The following is a 17215-nucleotide window of genomic DNA, read 5'->3' on the forward strand; positions in this document are numbered from 1 at the left end:
ATGTGTGTCTTGTGATGTGTGTGTATGTGTATACATATAAATAATCAGACACTCGATAAAAGGTTTTTCATTTATGATTGATATTTGTGTTTAAGTGATCATTAGGGACCACCATTAGGGACCACTAGGGGGCGTCATGGTCTTTAAAATAGATACACAAAAACAGCACTACTTACAAGTTACTGTGCACTAAAACTATGTCCTCTTTTAGTGGAGATAAAGTACATAAGTGTTTTGAGTGTGTAACAGAACAGATACCAGAACACACTGTTGTGTAGTTACACACACCATCAGGCTCAATGCACCAATCAAACTTCAGGTACAAGTCACACTACAGGTTATTTGTCTATTCAGTTATGTTATGATGATAATATACAGGTAATGAGCCAGAATATTAATATATTACAAGACATTTTAATGGTTAAATACATACATATATATTTTAATGGTTAAGAGTGTCATAGTTTATATTTACGAACTTTCGGATGCCTTGCATAGCATTAAAATGTATGTCTCTTCACACACCTCCACTTTGTCCAGCCTGAACACTGCGTACGTTGTGACACCTTCTCAATTCCTACCTTTATTGCTAAGTACAGTTTAAAGTTTATTTAAAATCCTCAGTACAATAAACAGCAGTTTGTTGAATCAAGTATGAACTCGGGCAAGAAAGGAAGAAGACAAGAACAGAACAAAAAGGACGAGACACAGAATCATCATCATTACAACAGGACAAACCCTGTAGAGGGGAAGAAAGGTCCTGATCTCAGCTTCAAAGGATGTCACAAGGTGTATGAAAGTACAGAAAGCTTTATTTACACTGCAGAGAAACTGATACACAAAGGACCAGAAACTGTGACAAAGCAAACACAAGACTGAGAGTAAGAGCAGGACTGGATGTGAAAACCCCACAGGATATCAGACTGAAGCTGAAGGGGAGATTAAGGGGCTAAAAACAAGTGGTTAATTACCTGGGTGACTAATATCTAAACATATAGCAGGGGAACACATTGAACACACAACCAAAGTGTGCAGGATCGCCCTCTGGTGGTCTGGTGGGGAAACGTAAACACTACCTGTGACAGGATCTTTGACCAAACGAATGGGACGTTTCCTGTGAAGAATCTGTTCAAAACCTGACAGGATTTATTCAATATGTCAGGTTTAATAAAGTGTAAAGTGGTTTGTGTATGTAAACAGTTAAAAGTGCTATACAAATAACATTTAATTATTAAATTATTACTCAACATCCATCGTATTTTTATAAACAATTTCCTGTCAGAATTCACAGGACAGGTGTAATTACTCATTAATGACTCGTTAACACACTCCAGATCCATGTCCTAGTGTTTAAGGAGAAAAATAGAACTTTAACACAAATATTTCATCTTTCTGTTCAGTTTTGAGTCAGATTCAGAGGGTAGACCCCGAGTGACACGTGAGCAGTGTGAACTCATCAGCATCCGACGTGTTATAAAGTCAAAACCTTCCTGTTTAATTGTAGTCGTTTATGATTTTAGCACCGTAATGTAAAATGTTGTAGAACAGACACTGTGTAAAGATTTTAGAATGAACTGAAGCCACTGTGTGTTTTATACATTACAGTACTACACTGAACTATGGAACCTGGTGCACATTTATCTTCTCCACAGTCGTATGCAAAAGTTTAGGCACCCCTGACAATATCCATGATTTTCATGTATAAATATTTGGTTGTTTTATCAGCAATTTCATTTTGATCTGTCAAATAACTGAAGGACACTAAAGTAACAGACAGAGAAACAGACAGAGAAACAGAGAGACAGACAGAGAAACAGAGAGAGAAACAGACAGAGAGACAGACAGAGACAGACAGAGAAACAGACAGAGAGACAGACAGAGACAGACAGAGAAGACAGAGAGACAGACAGAGAGAGAGAGAGAGAGAGAGAGAGAGAGAGAGAGAGAGAGTGGCTCATGTTCAGTACAGTAACTAATAGTGTATTTGTCCCAGGTGAAGAGAAGCAGCTCTATAGCATGTGATGCTGCCACACTTCACTGTTGTTGTGTTGTTCTGTAGGTTTTGTCTATCTGTCTTGTGTTTGTAATAAATCTACCTTTTATATGTGTGTGAGCCTGATCTAATGAGGCCTGGGGTGTTAATGAGCTGATTAACGCTCAGATTCCGGAAAGTGTATTTAATGTTGTCTGGAATCTCCATCCTTTTATCTGTTATCTGTTCATTTGTTATTCCATTCCCTTTCATGTTCATGTCTTTCCACAAGCAGGTCTTTTATTCTGAGGAGGGAGGAGCAAGCTGACACACAAATGCACACAACACCTGACTCAGGTAGATATTTCTCACTTCTCTCTCACACACTCACTCACACACACACACACACACACACACACACTCACACATCCACCATGAAGCTGTGTTTCCTGCTCAGTGTGTCTGTTCTCGTCTGTGTGGTCGGTGAGTACGACTCTGATTACTGACACTGAAGAATAAACTCATCATTGTCACTTTCTATCTTTTACCCATTAAGGGAAATGTCCATGTAGTGCAGCTTTAACTTTTAGATACTTCTTAATACTACAGAAGGTGTTTGGTTGATGATCAGGGTTTAGTATTGTCCTTCGTGAGACAGTACGAGATACAGCTTACTGTCCTGGTTATTTAGTTCTCCTGGAGCCTTTCAGCTGCACATTCCACACTTACAGACCTGTTTGCCTTGTTCGGTTACGTGATCCAGTGTTTCCCCTTTTGTTCCAGCTCTCACGGCAGCAGATGACAGCAACACACCCAGACAGGTGATATGCAAATGTTGTGCCGAAGTAAAAGAGCAGAAACAAATGCTTTAATTCTGTGCATATAACGTGTGTGTCGTGATGTTTTTGTTCACAGGCGAACTGTGAGAAGTATGTGACTGATGCGTGTACACGTGAACTGATGGAAGTGTGTGCCGATGACGGGATAACGTACGGAAATGAGTGTACGCTGTGTGTGGCAAGCAGGTAGGCTGAGGAGTGGATGAGGGAAGGATGGATGAAACTTAAAGAAAGTTTAAACCCCACACACATGTTGAAAGTCTCAGTATGATGTAGTGGAGTTAGTTCAGGTTAGGGTTGGGTTAGCAACTGTATGTGTGTTAGCTAACCCTAATGCTAACCCTAACCCCTAACCCTAACCCCATCCCCTAACCCTAACCCCATCCCCTAACCCTATCCCCTAACCCTAACCCTATCCCCTAACCCTAACCCCATCCCCTAACCCTATCCCCTAACCCTAACCCTATCCCCTAACCCTTACCCCTAACCCCATCCCCTAACCCTTACCTTTAACCCCATCCCCTAACCCCTAACCCTAACCCTATCGACTAACCCTTACCCCTAACCCCATCCCCTAACCCCTAACCCCATCCCCTAACCCTATCCCCTAACACTAACCCTAACACTAACCCTATCCCCTAACCCTAACCCTATCCCCTAACCCCATCCCCTAACCCTAACCCCATCCCCTAACCCTATCCCCTAACCCTAACCCTATCCCCTAACCCCATCCCCTAACCCCTAACCCCATCCCCTAACCCCTAACCCCTAACCCCAAACCCTAACCCCATCCCCTAACCCTATCCCCTAACCCCTAACACTTACCCCTAACCCTAACCCCATCCCCTATACCCCAACCCCAACCCCCAAACCCCAAACCCCAACCCCAACCCCTAACCCCTAACCCTTAGGTTTCAGTTTTCACAGCTTTAAGTGTTTGTTTTTTATTTCTACAGGCAGCAAAACAAGAATCTGCTTGTGGTGAAAATGGGAAGGTGCGACTCTGTGTAGTGTCACTCAATGACATCATCAACAACCCTCTATTCTACCTTTACTAGGACTTTATTTACAGACACCGTGTATGAGAGCCATGAGCAAGTGCCTCGAGTTACAAACCATACGACTAAACATCCATCAGTGTAGGAAACAATTTTAATCTTTATTTTATTTTAATTGCACAGCATCTGCTGTACGCACGAATGCTAGCACACATGATTGTGGCTAAAGAATGAAATATTCACAGAAAATACTCCTAAAGTGTGATATAAGATTCTTTAATAACTTTCTGTTTTCTAGTAAACTTAGAATAAGACACAAGAGATAAAATCCCTTCTCATGACATGATGTTTTCCCCTTTTTCTTGTTTTGGTGTAATATTTATATAATAAATCTATGAATAAAATGTTGAATAAATCTTTTCCTTTCACATGTAAAACATATTAAATAAATGTGATATAAACGTGTTTGTCAGCACTTCTGTCCTAATTGTACAGATTTACCGTGAGATTAGACAGATATTTACTCGGACACATTTACAGTGAATCAGTCGGCTTGAAATAACACAGACTCGAACATTATTCTAAAACGACCACATTTTGATGTTTTTCTCTGGGGATGTACCACCTGATGTGGTGAACTAACCTTGACCAATAAAATGTAAACAGTAAATGAGAAAATCCTGTCAGTGTCAGTGACCCAGATGGACTTAATCTGAGCAGTAAACAGAGAGACGATGGTGCGTTACATCACACGGCTGTTGTGATGACGAATAAAGGATGGTATGGACGTGGAACCTGAGATTAACTTACAGTAAAAATGTTTTATTTTATTATTTAGTTAAATGAAATACAATCCAAATAAAAGATTTGGATTTACGAGCAGTTCCCTGTAATGTTTACACACCATTTCTACAGAAGACATCATTATAATACATTCAGTCTAAAATATCATTAATAAATAACTGATATTTAATGTCCATGGAGCATAAAGCTGCACAGACACTAAACACACACAGATTTACTACACACACAGATTTACTACACACACAGATTTACTACACACACAGATTTACTACACACACAGATTTACTACACACAAACACACAGATTTACTACACACACACAGATTTACTACACACACAGATTTACTACACACACAGATTTACTACACACAAACACACAGATTTACTACACACACACAGATTTACTACACACACAGATTTACTACACACACAGATTTACTACACACAAACACAGATTTACTACACACACACAGATTTACTACACACACAGATTTACTACACACACAGATTTACTACACACACACAGATTTACTACACACAAACACAGATTTACTACACACACACAGATTTACTACACACAAACACAGATTTACTACACACACACAGATTTACTACACACACAGATTTACTACACACACAGATTTACTACACACAGATTTACTACACACAAACACACAGATTTACTACACACACACAGATTTACTATCAAAACGAGAAACAAACAAAACCTAGTAAATTTCCCAAACGCTCTTTAAAGTCTGACTAAATGTTTCCTGACACAACAAATGGAATGAAGTTTCACAACAAACTTCTTGACATACCGGTGTTTAACACATCATACCGGCTCATCTGGTCTCACTCCTATTTATATCAGGGACTTTAATGAGACGTCAACAAACTGGGATCGTGTTGGGTGTGTAACCCTTATATGAATCATGTTACCATGGTAACAGTGGTGGTTTGTTCAGCTGTCCTCATTCTTCCTACTGACTGATGTGTACAGTAGACAATACACTGAGTGTACACACACACACACACACACACACACACACACACACACAACACTGCAGTTACCCAGCAGGCCTCTGGTCCTGAGAGCACAGTTAAAGTCACCACAGGTTAATTGTAGGAGCTGCTTTTAGATACAGAGCGTTAATAGAGCTGAAAGAGGAAACAGAGCGTCCACAAGCTCTCACAGCACACAACTATACATTCACACAAAACACCATTGTGTAATAAATGTACAACAGAACACACAATAAACTGACAGTGTTTATGAGAATAAAGGCTTAAAGCTTTAATAATCCATTACATATTAACTATGGGGTCCATGCAGCGATCATGAGGACATTAAGTCCTGATCACCACAAAACAAGAAATAAATCATATTGTGGGGACCACATTAATGACCCAGCTGGAGTTACAGAATAAAAGCTCCATACAGATGTATATGAAAAGGACTTCAACATAAAAGTTACAGCTGTTTAAATACTTATTAAAGAAACAGAGCTCTCAAATAACATCCATCTTTTCGTCTGTGATGGTAGACCCTGGTGTCTGTTTGCGAGCGAGGATGCTGTGGTAGAGTTTCCCCGTCATGTGAACATGTGTGTCTGTGAAGCCAGCAGCATTGAGCAGGTGTGTGTACTCAGACGCTCGGCGCTCTCGACCCTCAGTCTGAACCAGCATGTTCAGTGTGTACAGCTGAGTGGAGAGAGGACCGCTCTTATCTTCATAAAGGAGCGACTCGATCACTAACACACCGCCTCCTACACACACACACACACACACACACACACACACACACACACACACACACACACACATCATTATCATCAATACAGTCCTCAGAGGAAAGACAGCAAACACCACTGACTGGTTAAATCCCATAAACTATTTGTGTGTGTGTGTGTGTGTGTGTGTGTGTGTGTGTGTGTGTGTGTGTGTGTGTGTTTCTCTGTGTGTGTGTGTGTTTGTTTCTGTGTGTGTGTTTCTGTGTATGTGTGTATGTGTGTGTGTTTCTGTGTGTGTGTGTGTTTCTGTGTATGTATGTATGTGTGTGTGTGTGTGTGTTTCTGTGTGTGTGTGTGTGTGTGTGTGTGTGTGTGTGTGTGTGTGTGTGTGTGTGTGTGTGTATACCTGGCCTGCAAGCTTGGTAAACTTTGTTCAGCAGCTCTACACACCGCTCATCTGTCCAGTCGTGCAGAATCCTGGCCAGGATGTAAAGATCAGCTTCAGGAAGATTATCCTTAAAAAAGTCTCCTACATACACACACACACACACACACACACACACACACACACACACACACACACACACACACACACACACAAACACACACACACACACACACACACACACACACACACACACACACACACACACACACACAGAGAAACACACACACACACACACACACACACATACATACACAGAAACAAACACACACACACACACACACACACACACACACACACACAGAAACAAACACACACACACACATACATACACAGAAACAAACACACACACACACACACACACACACACACACACACACACACACACACACACACAGAAACAAACAAACAAACACACACACACACACACACACACACACACACACACACAGACTTAACTGTGATAAAAAGAAGCAGTTAAGTGATTTATTTCATTACACCACATTATTGCTGAGTTCTGATTGGTCACATTCACATCTCACTCTTCTGTTCCTTACACACAGTTTGTATTTGAGGGAAATTCAACACTCCGTTTGTAGGTCATTATTTAAGTCAGGATTATTTTCTACCTTCATGGAACAATATTCTCTCGTGCTCCGTAAACAGGAAGTGTTTGCGACACATTCGTATGACTTTCGGCAAATCAAAGATGGTGACTTCACACGTGGGGAAGATCGACACACACTGTTTCGCCAGAGCTCCACTGCAGCCTGAAACACAAAGGTTTATTGTAATTGTACTTAATTCTAATTGTTAGATACCACAAAACCTGCAGTAAGACATAGCAGTTAATACACAAAGAAAGAATATGAGACACTGTGGCGCCACCTAGTGGCCAATTTCCATACTTTGTAAAATAAAACCAAAAAGTAGCTGTTTTTATTTAATCAGCTAATAAACACTAATAACAATCTGACTAAGCCTATATATTTCCATCTGAGACACAGACAGACTTTATCTGTGCAAACACAATAGTACTCAGTCACACAATCATCCACGCTGCTCTCAGCCAATATGAACACATCCACCTTTGACTTGTTACCCCCTTCTATGGGGTTGAGTGTAACAATAAAGTGGGATAGTGGGAAATCTTTTTTATTACAGATTTAAAGTAAACTACATGCTGTTAAATTCCATTAAAATGATGTTGTATGAGGAAAGGACTGATCACTCCTCATGGAGCTGTAACACTGCAGATATCCATGAGCAGGTCTCCAACAGAATATGAGCTGTACCTCCGAGATCACAGATGCTCCTGAACTGAGAAAGGTTGAAGGCACTGATCACATCTCGACCACAAACATTCCAGATGGAGTTCATCAGCTGCATAAACTTCACCATTTCCTCCTCAGACCTTTAATACAAACATGTAACTTGTTCAGCTACAAACTTATCACTAATGACTAACTTCAGACTTACAGAATAGTCACCAACGGCTCTTAATTGTGAAGCTTCATGCAACTAAATCAGCCAAACTGTTACTGGTCCTCATCCTCCTTGACTTTTCATCAGTGTTTGAGTCATCCATAAGACTCTCGTCCATTCTCATAAGCCTTAGTCATGGCACAGCTTCACTGAATTATATGATACATGGAAGGGATCCACATCAGCTTCGTACAGACCCAAAAGGTCAGTGCTGGCCCTCATCAGCTCTCCCAATGAGGTCATATTATCACACAGGCTTTCATATCATTGCTATTATGATGACACTCGACACTGACCTGGAGCTGCATCATCATGTTCAGATCTTCTGATGTCCCAGACAACTCTCACAACTCACCTTCTGTCACTGCTAATGTTAGACTGTCCATCTCACCTTACCAAGATTAGGATGAACTGGCCATTTCTATCCACAGAAGCCACTCGGGTACTCGTTCAGTACCTTTCGAGATCTGGATCTCACTCATGGATTTTCTGCCTCTGGCCACCATCTGACCCTTACAACTGATAAAGAATTCAGCTACAGAAATGCTTTCACCTTTTCTATCACCGCTCACTTCACTGGCTGCCTTTTGCTGCTCCATCAGATTTTAAACACTGATGCTTGACTACAAAGCCAAAAACACACCCACTGTGTCCTGTCTTAAAGCATTATATCACCCCATATGGCCCCATGCTCCCTCTGATCCTCTAACATGGCACCACAATCCCCAGGGGAACAAGAAAGGCATGCATCATGGTATTTTGGTGGTGGAATGAACTCTCTTTTTCTGTCTTAACCTGTACTAACCTGTCATAACCTGTCATAACCTGTACTAACCTGTCATAACCTGTCATAACCTGTCATAACCTGTACTAACCTGTCATAACCTGTACTAACCTGTCATAACCTGTACTAATCTGTCATAACCTGTATACACAGGAACTGGTTAGTATTGTTAGTCCTTGGCCCAGTAAAGTGGCAAAAGGATGTTTAAAACAAGAATAAAGCACTTCTGGATAAGGGCATCTGATAAAGGTTGTTATTTATGTACAGAAATATCACAAGCAGCAAAATTACCACCAGAATATTAGCATCATTTTTATGCTTTTAAAAGTTTCAGCATCTATAACGTAATCCCACGTCTCCACATTCACAAAGTTCCTCCACCCACATACTCACCTGTACAGGGCTTCAAACAGATCCTTGGAGTTTACACCGAACGCTTTCTCATACTGATTCCTTCCCTCTCTAAAGCAACAAAACAGTTTAAATGATGTTTCATACACAGAAGAATGTTTCCCTGCTTTATATCCAGTGGTGCACAAGGCACTTTGGTTTCTCACCTGACTGCGTCCTTCAGGTAACGCCAGCACAGGTAAATAGTGTTGGAGCAGTACTCGATGGAGTGATGAAGAGATCGGGGGCTCGATTTCGTCAGAAACATGGTGGACATATCTGTGTTACTGTAAACAGCTTGGACACAAACATTTATAAAATATTTTCTGTCACAGTATTTTGTTAGACGATCACAGACAGGACTGAAATCTGGAGCAGCTACAGTACGGAGTCATACAGGAGCTTCCGAGGTTTCTCCAGGTTTTACAACTGATTTAGTGGAAACTCCAGAAACATCACAAGTAGAACTACAGTCTAGACCTCTTTATAAACAAGATGCCCGGTGAACAAGTGAAGGACTTGGCAGGTGACGACACTCTGTCCTATCAGCTGAGATGCTTCTTCACAAACTGCTATTTATGGTTGAGGTGAAACTTGTCTGAGGTGGGAGTCAGAGCCGACAGCGAGGACAGCGAGCAGAGTCGAGCTTTTAAACAAGTTTTGAACAGAACAGAATTATTACGTAGGAAACTACATAGGATTTAGGCATCATACAGCACAGAGACAGCGCTGGTTAAAGTGGTAAATGACCTGTTACTGGTCTCAGATCAGGGTTGTGTCTCCTTGCTGGTGTTACTTGATCTTAGTGCAGTTTTTGACACCACTGATCATGTTATTTTACTTGATAGGCTACAACATGTTGGTGTTAATAGGACCGTCCTCTCCACCCACCTGCTCAATCACTTCCATCCTCTGGGACAAAGCTAAGGAGCTTGAGACCCCTGAACATCTGACAAGCCCACTGGGGTAGTCCATGTCCAGAGGCTTTATTGGCCTCCCTTCTCTACACACAGCTGTTCTCATCCTTACATTATTTACAAGTTTTACTTTTGTGGAGTTTCTTCAAAGGTAAATGTTATAATGCAGGTTTTTATAGTAATATTCGGCATTCTTCTTATAGCATTACAGTTTCTACATGAAAGTAAGAGAGCGTACCTTGTCCTTTTTCATCTGACTGTGTGATTAGGAGTTCGAGTCCAACACAAGCTGATAAAAGTCGTTCTGTTGCATCTTTATTTGTTCCCAATTCTTGTGCCACTTCCTCAGCGGTCAGCGGGTGGTCCGAGGCGTGCAGGTGGTCAAACACTCCTAACTCACATGACACAAACAGAGTCTACACAAAAGCAGAAATGAACAGAGTGAGTTTGCTCCTGATCCTAATAATAAAGAGCTGAAGAAACTCGTCCTCGTGCAAGACTAGTGTAAAAGTGAAACGTGCGTCCATGAACATCGAGGGCTAAAATAGAGCCGGTGAAACATTTACTAATCTGTTACCTTCGACACCATGAAACCCTCCATGTAGTCCAGAATCTTCTGAGGATAAATGTCTTCTTTAGCTATAGCCATGTTCATGTGTGTGTGTGTGTCCTGGTTCACTCAGGCTTGTGTGTGTGTACGTGTGTGTGTGTGTTTAAGAGACAGGTGAACAGGGGGAATAATCAGATTACTTCAGCTTATTGGACCTTCTGAAAGGCTGAACAAGCAGAAGTACTTCTCATTAAACACACGCTGTGGGTCGAATCCTCACATTATTCAGGTCTCTGGTGAACGTGTGCATGTCAGTGTGCAGCAAACCAGTTCACACCGGTCAGATTGGGACGGATTCAGTCATCAGCACTTTAATAAACAAGTAATGTAATGATGATGATGATGATTAGTGATACACTGAAGCAGAATCTCACATACAAACCAAGAACAAATCCCAGAGTGGATTGGAACCAAGACCAGGTGATGGATTTAGTGTTTGGTCCTGAAGAAATGTCTTCATTTCACTGTAATGTACTGCGTCAGCTATATAGTGGAAATGACACTAAAAGCTTCTTGACTTGATCGTGGTGATGAAGCTGATCACAACGGTGAAGATATTTATAATTAACTCTTCATACTAAAGTCTACATTATTGCTTTAAAATCAGAGTCACCAGAAACGAGGATCTGGCTGTGAAGGATCCGTTTATAATCATGTGAAGTGTTAAGATCTGGGACGCGTCCCGATATACAGGCGAGAAGAGCAGGATTATCTCTCTGCTGATTAGATGGAGGAGTTTCTGTCAGTCAGCAGGAGGAGCTGAGGAACAGAAGGTGAAGCAGGACTCAGGACTCATCATGACTGTGAGCTTAGAACAGAATCTTAAAGAAAATCCTTCATGAATTAACAGCAAACACAAAGAACAAACTCACACTGACCCTGTGTGTGTGTGTGTGTGTGTGTGTGTTGTACAGAACTCAGAGCTCCACAGATTCCAATCTGAAATAACAGAAATAAATGTAATGACTTCAGAGAAGATTTATTATTTTTTGTTCAAACAGAAATCTGACCAACAAACAGATTAAACCGTCATGAGGAATTCCATCTGTAACACAAAATACACACACTTCAGTTCTTCTGATCTTCTCTGCACTAAAACCGTCAATCGACGCTTACATTAACGCAGCAGAAACATTTTTATCCTCAAGATCACAAAATGGTGGTGGTTTATTTATAGAAAATAAAAAATTACAAAGAACCAACAAAATATCTTTGGCTTTTGTCTAAAAGCAAGAAACAGCACGAAACGAGTGAAAGGAAAACATGAAGATCCTGATGTTACTGACAGGTCCAGACCTTCTGAATACATGAAGATCCTGATGTTACTGACAGGTCCAGACCTTCTGAATACATGAAGATCCTGATGTTACTGACAGGTCCAGACCTTCTGAACTGGACAAAGACATTAGAAAGTGAACCTGAGCTATAAAACTCCACACAACAGAACTGTGGAGAATCTCCGCTTGCTCTTCGTGTCTCAGGTGGTTCCTCTGTAACACTGATCACGTCACCCACATGGTGCTGAGTAACCGTGTAAACACCACACAGTTAGCATGCTAATGTACACGACATGGGGAAAGCGTTTAACTCTAATTAACTGGAGTGAGTTGTGATTGTGTTTTAAGGGCCGTTTCAGTCAGGAGGAAGAAGCTAATGTATGAAGAACAAAACCGGGAGCTCATAAACCTGTTGAAGTCATGAAGAAAGCTAGCGCTCTACATTCTCATGCTAACTTCTGCTGTAATCGTCATGTTTTACTCTGTAGCTTCCACCTGAAGTGACTCCAGGGTTTAATCAGCACCACATTAACACCATATTCACGATATTAGCGCTAATCATTAGCATGTTTTTTTCCCTATCTACTACATTTTTTTTCAATAACTTCAGCATTTAGTGTCGTCTGGCTCGCCGACTCCGCCCTCGACTGGAAGAGTGACTTGTGCTCCTTCCACTACTGCTACTGCTGCTCCGCCCATGGCTGTACCTGTGGCCACGCCCACTCTTTTTTTGGCCCCTCCTATCCTGGCTATGCCGCCGTCGACTCCTGCTCCTGCTCAAGCTCCGCCCACGGGCGGTCCTCCTGCTCCGTCTCTGACCGCTCCCGCTTCGACTTCGTCCATCTTGGTGACGTCGATTACTGCTCCTCCTCTGGCCACTCCTATTCTGACTTTGGCTCCTCCCACAGCTGCGTTTCCAATCTCTCGATGTTCCTTGCTCCTCCTCTTTCCGCGATTTGCTCTCGTGGTGAACCCTAGTGACAGAGGTGCTGATTTTGTTTGGCTCCTCCCCCTTGGGCAGTTCAGTACTGGGCCCCTCCCACGTCTGCACATCCCCATTAGACCCCACCCCCTGATTGGTGCTTTTTTTCAGAAGGTTCTCCAGCAATCGGTCCCTCAGCTCTCTTTCTTTTCTCTGGAGCTCCAGAGCTCGAGCCTTTTCACCCTCCACCCGTCTCAGCTCTGCCTCCTGTTGTAGCCGAAGCTCTGCCTCCTGCTGGCGCTGAATCTCTGCCTCTTTCTGCAAGCGTGCGAGTTCAGCCTTCTCTCGCTCCAGCTCCTGCTGCCTTAAAGCCTGAGAAACAAACACATTCAGCAGATCATCTACACCACACACTAATGCTAGCTCACGTGTGAAGTATACAAAGGTCCATAATCACACTGAACTGTTTCTATAGTAACAGCTCAAATCTCCACCTTAAAAAAAAGAAAGAATTCTGTTTGTTCTGTAAAAACCTTCCTCCTGTTTGGGAGCTAAAGGTAACTATAAAGAGATAAAACATCTAACCTTGGCTCTGCTCAGCAGCTCAGCGATGAGCCGGATGGACTGGAGGTTCCTCTGCACCAGCAGCAGCTTCCTCTCCTCCATGGCAATTTTCTGGTGAAGTTTCTTTTGCTCTTCCTCCTGCTGCTTCCTCACTTTTTTCTGGTTCTTCTTCTCCTCGCGCTCCTTCAGCTTCTGCTCTCGTTTACGCAGCTTCTCCTCTCTGCGCTTTTCCTTCTCTTCCTCCTCCAGCTCGCGCTGCTTTCTACAGCAAGAACATCACAACAGAACAAACACAAGTTGTAGGGCGACACTCACTGGTTTGTGTGGGGAGTCGAGACACACACACACACACACACACACACACACACACACACACACACACACTCACATATATACATACACACTCACATATACACACACACACACACATATATACACACATACATATACACACATATATATACACTGACACACACACACACACACACACACACACACACACACACACACACACACACACACACAGAGTCAGAGACATAACCTGAGGTGGTGTACAGGAGGAACCCTGTAATAAAACACAAATTAGTTCCAACACACACTAAAACTATAATGATGTGCAGCCCTACCGTTCTTCATCCCTGCGCCTCTCCTCCTCTTCCTTCTCTCTTCTTTTCTGCTCCTCTCTCTGCCTTTCCAGCTCCTGAAGCTTCAAGCGCTCCTGGTGTCGCTTCTTCAGTGAGGAGTCGCTCAGGTGTTTGGTGGTGTCGAAGCTCACCTGGAGGAGATTCAGTGAATATTAATCAGCTTTAAATATAATAATCACAACAATAATGATGAAGAATGATGAAGCTCCTGATACGGAGCACTGTAAGCTGTGAGAAACATCTCAGTTAAATCAGTCTGCTCTTATTATACGTCCCTAATAAGGCACGAGACAATCTGCTGTGATTAAGTCCAAACCTTCTTATAAAGGGAACTGCGAGTCTGAAGGTCAGGAAGCAGGATGTACCTTAATCCCGCAGGCCATGGCCTTCCCGTCCTCCCCCTTATAGAGCAGCTTCATCCCTCGCAGTGAGCTCATTGCCCTCACAAACCCTGTGTGATCCTCGTACTGGACGTAACCTTCGAAGTTTAAATGGCCGCCGAACGAGAAGGTGTTGAAGTTCTTTCCCGTCATTTCCTCTCTGTACGGATCGAGCATGGGAATGTCGACGTTCCGGATCTTCCCGAATTTTTCAAACACACACTTCAGTGTTTCTTCTGAAGGTTTGTCTGACGAAGCGTCTTTCAGAGCAAACCACTTACATGGAAGTCCTTCAAGATGGACGGTGTCCGGTCTCTCACCCGGGACCGTCTCATTCATGTCCTTAGCGTCTCTGAAAAATGAGTCCCAATCGTGACGTGTTGGAAAGTCCATCTTAGTTTCAGCAGCACGCACCTTCAGGACGTCGGTGAAGCCACTGAGTTTGATACACTTCCCATCCAAGTTGGATAAAAATCGCTTGACGGCGCTCTTGTTCTCCGCCTCCCCCTCAAAGCGGATGTAATCCATGGTGCTTTTGGAGATCCGCAGTGAGGAAAACTGCTCAGGGTGAACCATGTTCTTCAGGCGCTCCATCACCTCCCAGTTGGAGATCGATTTCCCAGGCAGCTTGAGCTGAGGGAGCGACACGCTGATGGTCATCTTGGCGATGGGTTTTAAGTACAAGTTGTGTTCTCGACACAGGAGCACAGACTCTGAGGCGTCGTGGACGATCGTCGTCATGGTGACACTGAAGAGAAGAAAAGAGGTGAAATAATCAGGTCCTTATGGTGACCCCTGACCCTTAACCCTGTGTGTACAGTGAGAGAACAGAATATTGTGTTTGTTTACAAACAGCTGTCACGTGACTGCAGAAATTCTCCACATCATTATTTATAAACCTGAGAACAAAATATCGTGTAAAATATCGCGATAAACCGCAGAACTGATCACACACTTAAACCGTGCAGTGAGAGATGATGAACAATAACGCACGTGAACGTCGTGTTGTTGCGCGTGAGTCACGTCACAAAACGTGTTAAACTCTCACTGTATTAGCAGCTACATCACTTAGCATTAAGCTAGCAGCTCCGCTATTCGGTACACTGCAGTAAATCACCTCGCAGTTACAGGTGTGAACTTTACCGAGATGTTTGTGGAGAAGCAGCTGCAGGAATCTTCAGTCAGTGTTTTCAGTCCCGACACTTTGCTTCTTCACATCCTCAAATCGTCCTCCATAACGTGATGTACACAAAACCGTCATGGTGCAGGCCACTTCCGGGGACGTCACAGAAAACCCGGAAGTCGTTCCCCCGGAAGCGCCGTCCGGCAACTCATTTTTAACTTATTTTTTTTTTGTATTTTCTGTTTTTTTGTTAAAAATATTTTGTTATTTTTCAGCATAAATCTAAGAATATAAACACGTATTTTTTATATAAACTCTACACGTGGTTATTTTATATTATTATATTGTAATTTATTAATTGTAATTGTAATTGTTATTATAATATTATTATTATAAGTATTATTATTATCACGTCATTAGTAACATATTCATATATAATATAATAGTCATAAAAGCTCGCTGTTGATATAAATTATAATAAGTATAGTTTTTATAATAATTATGTAAAAATAGACCTAAATCCCAGTTTGTGACCAGAACACACAGGACACCGCGTTGTAATACCATCACGGGCCACTAGATGGCGCGCTGACCGATGACTGGGACGTTCATTCATTCATTCATTCATTCATTCATTCATTCATTCATTCATTCATTCATTTATTCATCTCCTACCGCTTATCCGAACTTCTCGGGTCACGGGGAGCCTGTGCCTATCTCAGGCGTCATCGGGCATCGAGGCAGGATACACCCTGGACGGAGTGCCAACCCATCACAGGGCACACACACACACACACACACACACACACACACACACACACACACACACACACACACACACACACACACACTCATTCACTCACACACTCACAGCACACACACCACGGACAATTTTCAAGAGATGCCAATCAACCTACCATGCATGTCTTTGGACCGGGGGAGGAAACCGGAGTACCCGGAGGAAACCCCCGAGGCATGGGGAGATGACTGAGATGTCTTTAGAAAAATTGTGATTTTAAATAGTTTGCTAAATGAAATCGTAGACGGTACAGAACATGTACTGTGGAATATAATTTAACATTAAATGTCTAATTAAGACTAAAATCGAAATTATAAATACACGTTTACACTGTTAATTATAGTGTTAATTATCCCTATGAGTGTTAATTATCCCTATGAGTGTTAATTACCTTATGGAGTGTTATTGTTATTGAGTGTTTATTATCCATATGGAGTGTTAATTATTCATATGGAGTGTTAATTATTCATATGGAGTGTTAATTATTCATATGGAGTGTTAATTATTGTTCTGAAGTGTTAATTACCTCA

The 17215-nt window shown here is 42.1% G+C and overlaps 3 protein-coding genes across 5 annotated transcripts; 1 reads left to right on the plus strand and 2 right to left on the minus strand.

The window, feature by feature from the left end:
• Window positions 1-2318: 2318 nt before the first annotated feature.
• Window positions 2319-4274, plus strand: LOC113642105 (trypsin inhibitor ClTI-1-like). Its single transcript, XM_027145434.2, has 4 exons — window positions 2319-2455; window positions 2756-2793; window positions 2888-2997; window positions 3768-4274. Exons 1-4 carry the CDS (start codon window positions 2407-2409, stop codon window positions 3820-3822), a joined length of 252 nt encoding a protein of 83 aa, XP_027001235.1. The 5' UTR covers window positions 2319-2406; the 3' UTR covers window positions 3823-4274.
• A 1090-nt stretch (window positions 4275-5364) lies between these two features.
• asmt (acetylserotonin O-methyltransferase) lies at window positions 5365-11878 on the minus strand. Its single transcript, XM_027145443.2, has 8 exons — window positions 10944-11878; window positions 10605-10782; window positions 9617-9746; window positions 9453-9521; window positions 8086-8204; window positions 7420-7560; window positions 6752-6874; window positions 5365-6381 (listed from the first exon to the last, which is right to left on the minus strand). The coding sequence occupies exons 1-8, from the start codon at window positions 11019-11021 to the stop codon at window positions 6125-6127; spliced, it is 1095 nt and encodes a 364-aa protein (XP_027001244.2). The 5' UTR covers window positions 11022-11878; the 3' UTR covers window positions 5365-6124.
• Window positions 11879-11936: 58 nt separating this feature from the next.
• Window positions 11937-16065, minus strand: akap17a (A kinase (PRKA) anchor protein 17A). 3 transcript variants are annotated; one of them, XR_003440469.2, is made up of 6 exons: window positions 15907-16065; window positions 14749-15511; window positions 14366-14514; window positions 13761-14001; window positions 12361-13547; window positions 11937-12316 (listed from the first exon to the last, which is right to left on the minus strand). XR_003440469.2 is itself a non-coding variant. In XM_027145440.2 (5 exons), the coding sequence occupies exons 2-5, from the start codon at window positions 15502-15504 to the stop codon at window positions 12867-12869; spliced, it is 1827 nt and encodes a 608-aa protein (XP_027001241.1). In that variant the 5' UTR covers window positions 15505-15511; window positions 15907-16065; the 3' UTR covers window positions 11937-12866. The 3 variants fall into 3 exon arrangements, 2 of the variants coding, with proteins under 2 accessions (XP_027001241.1, XP_047671174.1); XM_027145440.2 differs by having other exon boundaries at window positions 11937-13547; XM_047815218.1 differs by having other exon boundaries at window positions 11937-13547; window positions 14749-15571; window positions 15907-16061.
• Window positions 16066-17215: the final 1150 nt, after the last annotated feature.

Source organism: Tachysurus fulvidraco, chromosome 6 (genome assembly GCF_022655615.1).
Source record: "Tachysurus fulvidraco isolate hzauxx_2018 chromosome 6, HZAU_PFXX_2.0, whole genome shotgun sequence".
Classification (NCBI taxonomy): domain Eukaryota; kingdom Metazoa; phylum Chordata; class Actinopteri; order Siluriformes; family Bagridae; genus Tachysurus; species Tachysurus fulvidraco.